The sequence below is a fragment of the Hyperolius riggenbachi genome, chromosome 9 (assembly GCF_040937935.1).
Source record: "Hyperolius riggenbachi isolate aHypRig1 chromosome 9, aHypRig1.pri, whole genome shotgun sequence".
In the NCBI taxonomy this organism is placed as follows: Eukaryota; Metazoa; Chordata; class Amphibia; order Anura; family Hyperoliidae; genus Hyperolius; species Hyperolius riggenbachi.
In genome coordinates, this window is record NC_090654.1 from 8368477 (window position 1) to 8375976 (window position 7500).

General features: G+C 43.8%; 1 protein-coding gene across 1 annotated transcript in view; it reads left to right on the plus strand.

Annotated features, from left to right (window-relative positions):
* The window catches only part of LOC137532381 (inter-alpha-trypsin inhibitor heavy chain H3-like), a 140365-nt gene that overhangs the window by 41193 nt on the left and 91672 nt on the right, over positions 1 to 7500 (plus strand). Inside the window, exons 5-7 of the mRNA XM_068252814.1 lie at positions 3491 to 3653; positions 4796 to 4906; positions 6448 to 6573. Coding sequence (XP_068108915.1) covers positions 3491 to 3653; positions 4796 to 4906; positions 6448 to 6573 — 400 coding nt within the window. The remainder of the gene's footprint in view (positions 1 to 3490; positions 3654 to 4795; positions 4907 to 6447; positions 6574 to 7500) is intronic.

Sequence of the window (7500 nt, forward strand, 5' to 3'; positions counted from 1 at the left end):
TGGGCGGCATGAGTTGGGCGCAGGAGCGGGGGGAGCGGACATAATAGTAATAACTCACCTACTTCCGCCGAACCCGCGCTGCTTCAATGTCCTTCCTTTCCCGGCATCTATCTCATTAGTAACAGCGCTTCCTGTGATGACATGCAGTACGTCATCACAGGGGGCGCTGTTACCAGGCAACAGACGCCGGGAGAGGAAAGATATTGAAACTGTGGGGGAACGGATGAAGAAGGTGAGTTATAACTATTATGTCCGTTCCCCGCTCCGGCGCCCCCCTCCTCCTGCCGCACAATAAAGCGGCAGGAGGAGGGGGAAACGGGGCTGTAGCAGATGCCTCAAAACCTGCTATAGTTGGTCATTGGGTGACTGGGGTTCAAATGCTGGAGAGGGGCGCAGCCGCAAACAGCCAATCTGATTTGTTTAATTTCTATGGGAATCTACAAATTATTAATGCCAAGGACCCCAAAGCTCACAAACTTGGTCATTGAGTGTTCGTGCGTTAGGGTTAGAAAAAGTGGGCGGAGCCAAAACCGGTCAAATACATACACGGGCGGGCAGTTCCAGGTCATTAGTGGGTGGAGACAAATACAAATTTCACTGGCAGGGAACACACTTGACTTTCAGTTTTCCGCGCGCGTTTTTCTGCACACCAAGTGTGTTTCCATGCAGGAAAACACGTGCGTTTTTTCACAGCAGCTGATGTAAATGATAGAGGAAACTGCCAAAATGTGCAGAATCAGGATGCAGAATGTCAGTTTTTTTTCTGCGTGCGAACAACACAGTAAGTGTGCACTAGCACATTGATTAACATGAGTTCTCAGTTTTTCTGTGCAGAAAACGCGCACGAAAACAGTCAAGTGTGTTCCCTGCCGGAAAATGTATACTGCAGCCATTCTTACACTGTTAATGGCAGGGTTCTCAAACTTTGCACAGTTGGTCACTGGGTGACTGGGTTAAATATTCAGAAATGTGGGTGGAGCCTACAAAAGTGAATCAAACTTCACCTATTGCTTCACAAGGGGAATATTTAATTGCTGCCATTCTTGCACTGTTAATGGCACAGGCCTCAAACCTGGTACAGTTGGTCATTGGGTGACTGGGGTTCAAATTCAGAAAAGAGGGTGGAGCCACAAACAGCCAATCAGATTTTTTTCATTTCAATGCAAATTATTGATTCTAAAGACCACAAAGCTCGCAAACTTGGTCATTGAGTAATTGTGTGTTAGGGTTAGGAAAAGTGGGCGGAGCCAACACTAGCCAAATACATACCTGGGCAACGCCGGGCAACCAGCTAGTATATATATATATATATATATATATATATATATATATATATACCACACACACATAGTCAAAAGTGGCTCACAATTGGACATTGGGTGGGGTCAGCAACACGTAAAAGTGAGTCCTGTACCCACTGCTGTCTCCAGGGTAACAGCGCTGGCCATCAATAATTAAGAAATGGGTACTGTGAGAGGCTGCTTTCTGTATTCTGTACTATTTGCTGGTGCTGCCCCTGGTCCTTTAATCCCCCACACCAAGTGCGTGGGACCCGGCCTTCTGTAACTGCCTGCAGCTGCTAGTCATTGGACAAGGTCTGGCTTTTTGCTAGTCACACACTGTTCACAAACGTTTGGTTAACTGACTGCAGCTGCCTGTAGCACAGCACAGGCAAATGCCAGCTGGTACTAATAGTGCAGTTATCCTGACCCCTTTCATTTGTTTGGACACTTGCAAATAATGCCCTGCAAATAATGCTCACAGTCTGCAGGCCGCCCCTTGTTTATCTGGTGCCCTAAGCCATGGCCTATGTGGCCTTGCCAGAAATCCGGCCATGCTTCTGTGTCACCAACTCCCCTGCCCCTCTCCCATTCCCTGTCACTCTCCAATCCTCCATTCTCATGCTATATCTCCTCTTAACCCTCCCCCCTTCCCCTTCCTGTCTCTTTAACCCCTCTCTGCCCTATCTTTCCTTCCCTCAAATATCCAAAAGCATCCCATCCTAGTTTTGCTTTTAAAGTAGAGCTGAACTCTTCCACAGGACAAAAGGAAAACAGATAAATGCACCCTGTGTGTATTTAGAGAGCTCATCTGTGACTAATCACAAGTAATTTGATTTCTCCCTGTGCCACCTCATTGCCCTGGCATATAAGGCCTATAAGCTCATTTGAAAGCACAGGATGTGATATACAGGGCCGGCCCGCTCATGAGGCGGGGTGAAACATTTGCCTCAGGCGGCACATCTGGGGGGCCGGCACCCGCCTGTCCGTGGGTGGGGGGGGCCGCCCGCCGAGCTGAAGGAGTAGCGGGCAGAAAAGGGGTATTGAGCCTAGGGTTGGGGAGGGGGGTCGGACCCCCCCTCCCTCGCCTGGGTCCCCCGATCTGCGCTCCCTTCCAGCTGTAAATAGTTAAGTACCAGTGTGTAGATTAAGAGGCAACGGGTGAGGATCACTCACCTCTTCCGCGTTCCAGCGAGCGCTCCACTGACATCACTTTCTGCGCGTTGTAAGTGGACGGCGTTGCAGGAAGTGACGTCAGTGGAGCGCACTTTGGAACGCGGAAAAGGTGATCCCCACCCGTTGCCTCTTAATCTATACGCTGGTACTTAACTATTTACAGCTGGAGGGGAGCGCAGATCGAGGGACCCAGGCGTTGGGGGGTGTCCGACCCACCGCTGGGCCCAATACCCCCTTCTTGCCCGCTACCCCTCCAGCTCGGGCCCCCACCCACCCACGGGTGGGGGGGCAGCGATTTTTTTAAATTTTGCCTCAGGCGGCAAAAAGTCTAGGGCCGGCCCTGGATATATATATATATATATATATATATATATATATATATATATATATTTATATATTATATGCATGATGACGCGGATCGTCTGGACACAGGAAGAGCTGGCCTGACACCCGGCCCTGGTAACGGAAGTTTTACAATATCACCTCAGGAGAAAATAGTGACTTGCACATCGGCTAAAATTTGCTTAATGGCATTAGGCGGCCTTGACACTTATCCTCACGATTTTCTGCTTTTTTTCATATTTGCGATTCTGCGTTTTGCGATTTTTCAATTCTGACTCTTCTATTGTTTGATCAAGTTTTTATGCAATATTTCAGAATGTGATTTTCCTGTTCATATCAATGAAGGTAGTTTACATGAGAAGGTGTCTAATTTACTTCAAAATCGCATTCATTTTTCGTGTAACAAATGCAGGTTTTCTACGTGTCCATCAACTTACATTATACGCAGATCGCTTGTCCGTTCTGATGATAAGCCTACATGTAGGCCGTTTCTTTCTGCAGAAATAGCGCACAGCAATGCAAGTGAAATGTGATGCTGCTGACCTGCATTGCATGTGTGGTGGAAGCAAATGCGCAAAAAGGGTAAATCGCACACCAGTTCGGTTATGTGTGAACAGGGCCTCATGCGGGTGGGTGTGGCTCGGTTGTGGTTTTATCAGTTTGTTAATCAGGTCAGTGATTTGTCATTTCAGGGCGTCTGGGAGGAAGACTGAGAAGTTTACGGTGTCTGTCAATATAGCGGCGCAGAGCAAAGTTACTTTTGAGCTGGTTTATGAAGAAATGCTGAAACGACATCTTGGAAAATATGAGATGTTCCTCAAGGTCCAACCAAAGACTCTCGTCAGAAGCTTCCAGGTACTTCACAATGCAATACGGCCTCATTACAGTGTGTGCCTGGGAAAGAGGGAGTTTAGCTGCTTATCGGACAACATGGTGATGAGAGATGGCCTATCAGACGTCAATTATTCCAGATGGTATTCAAATTGTATGCAGCTTGATTACAGAGTACATAGTCATGTCACTGACTGTCCTCAGAGGGGCTCACACTCTAATCCTACCATAGTCATAGTCTAATGTCCTACCATATTATTATTATGTATTTATATAGCACTGACATCTTCTGCAGCACATTACAGAGTACATAGTCATGTCACTGACTGTCCTCAGAGGAGCTTACAATCTAATCCCTACTATAGTCATAGTCTATTGTCCTACCATAATATTATCATTATGTATTTATATAGCACTGACACCTTCTGCAGCACATTACAGAGTACATAGTCATGTCACTGACTGTCCTCAGAGGAGCTTACAATCTAATCCTACCATAGTCATAGTCTAATCTCCTACCATATTATTATTATGTATTTATATAGCACTGACATCTTCTGCAGCACATTACAGAGTGCATAGTCATGTCACTGACTGTCCTCAGAGAGGCTCACACTCTAATCCTACCATAGTCATAGTCTAATGTCCTACCATATTATTATTATGTATTTATATAGCACTGACATCTTCTGCAGCACATTACAGAGTACATAGTCATGTCACTGACTGTCCTCAGAGGAGCTCACAATCTAATCCTACCATAGTCATAGTCTAATGTCCTACCATATTATTATTATGTATTTATATAGCACTGACATCTTCTGCAGCACTTTACAGAGTACATAGTCATGTCACTGACTGTCCTCAGAGGAGCTCACACTCTAATCCTGCCATAGTCATAGTGTAATGTCCTACCATATTATTATTATGTATTTATATGGCACTGACATCTTCTGCAGCACATTACAGAGTACATAGTCATGTCACTGACTTTCCTCAGAGGAGCTCACAATCTAATCCTGCCATAGTCATAGTCTAATGCAGTGCTGCTCGGATACCCCATTTCAAAATCCGGATTGAATTTGGATCCGGATACCGTATTATATAACGTTCTTAAATATATTTATGTGTCTTAGTGTACTTCATGGCCATATATTGTATTTCAGATTGCAGTAGACATCCATGAGCCTCAAGGCATCAGCTTTCTAGATGCTCAAGCTACCTTCCTAACGAACGATCTACTGCCAACAATTCAGAAGTCTTTTTCTGGTGAAAAGGTAATTTCATCAAAACAAACCTATGGAGGCTTGTATAACAGCTCTGACATTCCTCAATGTGAGAGGAACAAGGTGTTTTGATGTTCTCCTGGGGCCCTCTGAGAGAGAACACCCTGTCCTGTGCTGGTTAATCTTCTGGTGTAGGTGACAATGGTTTAGAATGGCCTTCATATCTACACCGTCTTTCTAACAATGGAATTGTAGAGTTCTAGCTCTTCCTCTTCCACAACAGTCCTGACATCTCTTCTAGCTTGACGAGGACCAATAACGTTTTCTGCCCCAAAGTTCTCAGATGTTTCCTTTGTTTGGGCCGTGATGGAACACTTCAATAAGTCAGATTTGTAAAAATCAGATCTGGATAGGTAGAAGAAGGGATGGTCACTGTGGGGGAACCACGGTAGCCTGTGTGACAAAGACGAGACTAGGAACCAAATGGTGCAATATCGTAGGATAAAATTATCTCAATTTTACAGGAGTGGTCAGACTCACAAATGTGGTTTGCAGAACCTGCAACCTCCATAGATCGCCTAAGGAGAAAAGACCTGGCGGAACTGGGCGGTCGCTCTTCTGGGGTCCTTACTAGCTGTTGATGGCACCACACTAGTGGGAAAGATGCCTCTAAAGGAGTTCTAGTGCAATGAAAAAGGGTGGGGGTGCCCAAAAATAAACATCTCTCAGAGTATACGTTATAAAGACATAAGTAAATATATGAGATATCTTACCTCTCCAGATGATTCAACCCAGAAAAACAAGGGTTTAGATCAGGTAAGGTTTACTCAAGCACAATTAAAAAAGACAAAGCATTTCTCGGGTCTCTGCCGCTTCCTCAGGCCAATAAAGATGCCTTAAGGAATTCAGTTTGCAGCCTGGGTACCAAAATTACTACTAGTAATTACTAATAATGATTTTGGCGCCCAGGCTGCAAGCTGCACCTCACCTTCACCTAACCTGATCATCTTCACATATTTTAGCCACACGAAAATATGTAACAACTCAGGTTCAACAGATAAACAATAGCTTTTGTTTTATGCTAGCTTTTGCCGCAATGTAATTACAGTTGTTCTGAAGCCCAAGACATTGTTTCAGGCCAAACTGCTTTTTTTATGCTGGGAAATGCATTGGCAAATGTTAATCTGCCAATGAGTTTTTGGGCAGATTAACAGCCCGAACAATTTTCTGATCGTTTTTCTGATTGATTTCCATTCACTTCCATTAGAAAATCGATCAGAAAAATGATTGAAATCAGATCGGATCTGTCCGAATTCTATCTGCCAAAAAAAGTCATGGTGCATTCCTAGCATTAGTTGCCAAACCAACTGAAGACAATGCTTTCCATATGTCAAGGCTTTTATATAAAGCACAGCCCCTAGGGGGCAGGTACATATTTAAAGATACCTGACAGCAGTTTGCACATGATGTCCACCATATCTTACGGTATGTACTGAATCCCTCCAAACAATAAGAACTGTTCTGTATAAATACGGTAGCATCTTTTTGTTTGAATCAACCCCACTAGATACTAATGACAACCTTTATTTCAGGGACAAGTCTCTTTCAAACCTACCCTAGACCAGCAGCGCTCGTGTCCCACGTGCAACACCACGTTACTGGATGGAGATTTCACTGTGACCTATGATGTCAACAGAGAATCCCCGGGGAACATACAGGTAAGACGGATCGGGATGTTCTACAAACTTCATAATCCACCAAGAAGAATCTAAGTGAAATTTCAAAAGCAAATGTATGTTGTGCAAACTCAAGTCTTTTCTGTAAAGCTGTGTGGCTGTTTTTCTTTTGCTTTTTGGTTATTTTTTTTTACCAGAAGCCAAGTATGATAGAATTCCTGCCAGGACACAGGACCGATGGGTATAACACTCATCATATTGCCGGCGGAACCATTTCAGTCCATTTTGGGTGGCTTTTGAACATCCACCATCACCCTTCTTGGATCCGTTTGACACAGAGTGTGCTCTCAAGACAGGATTTGGTTTTCTAAGTTTCCTGTCAACATAGTGAAGGATATAGTGATATAGTGAAGGCCAGAACTTCAGATATGTCATGGCAGATGCATTATTATGTAATTAAAGCGGACCCAAACCAAACATTTTTTTAATTCAAAATATTTAGTTGTACCACTCTGATACATACAAAGATAAATAAAAACTCCTTCAAGCCTATGAGCATTTCAGTGCATGCTTTTTACACTCCTCTTTGCATAACTAGGGTTATACAGGTGGCAGCCATTAGCAATTCTTCCTTTGCCGGACACCACCTACTCTACCAGTCTGCCGGATTCTGTCCTGGCAATATGAAAGAAAGGGAGGGGTTTCTCCAATAAATGTAAAATATTTTATATTTGTCATCATGCAGCTGAAAAAAGGCTGCTATTTATTATTATAATTTAGAAAATAGATTTTATTTCTGAAATCTTGTATTTTTAATTTGCGTCCACTTTAAATCAGACATGTTGGAAGCAATCAGTAGTGATGATCACAGATTTCGCATAAATGAATAATAGGTAGTAACAGAGGCGCCAAATTAGAATAAAAGGGCCATAAGTAGAAATCACTGAGTCCCATAGTAAAAAAATATTA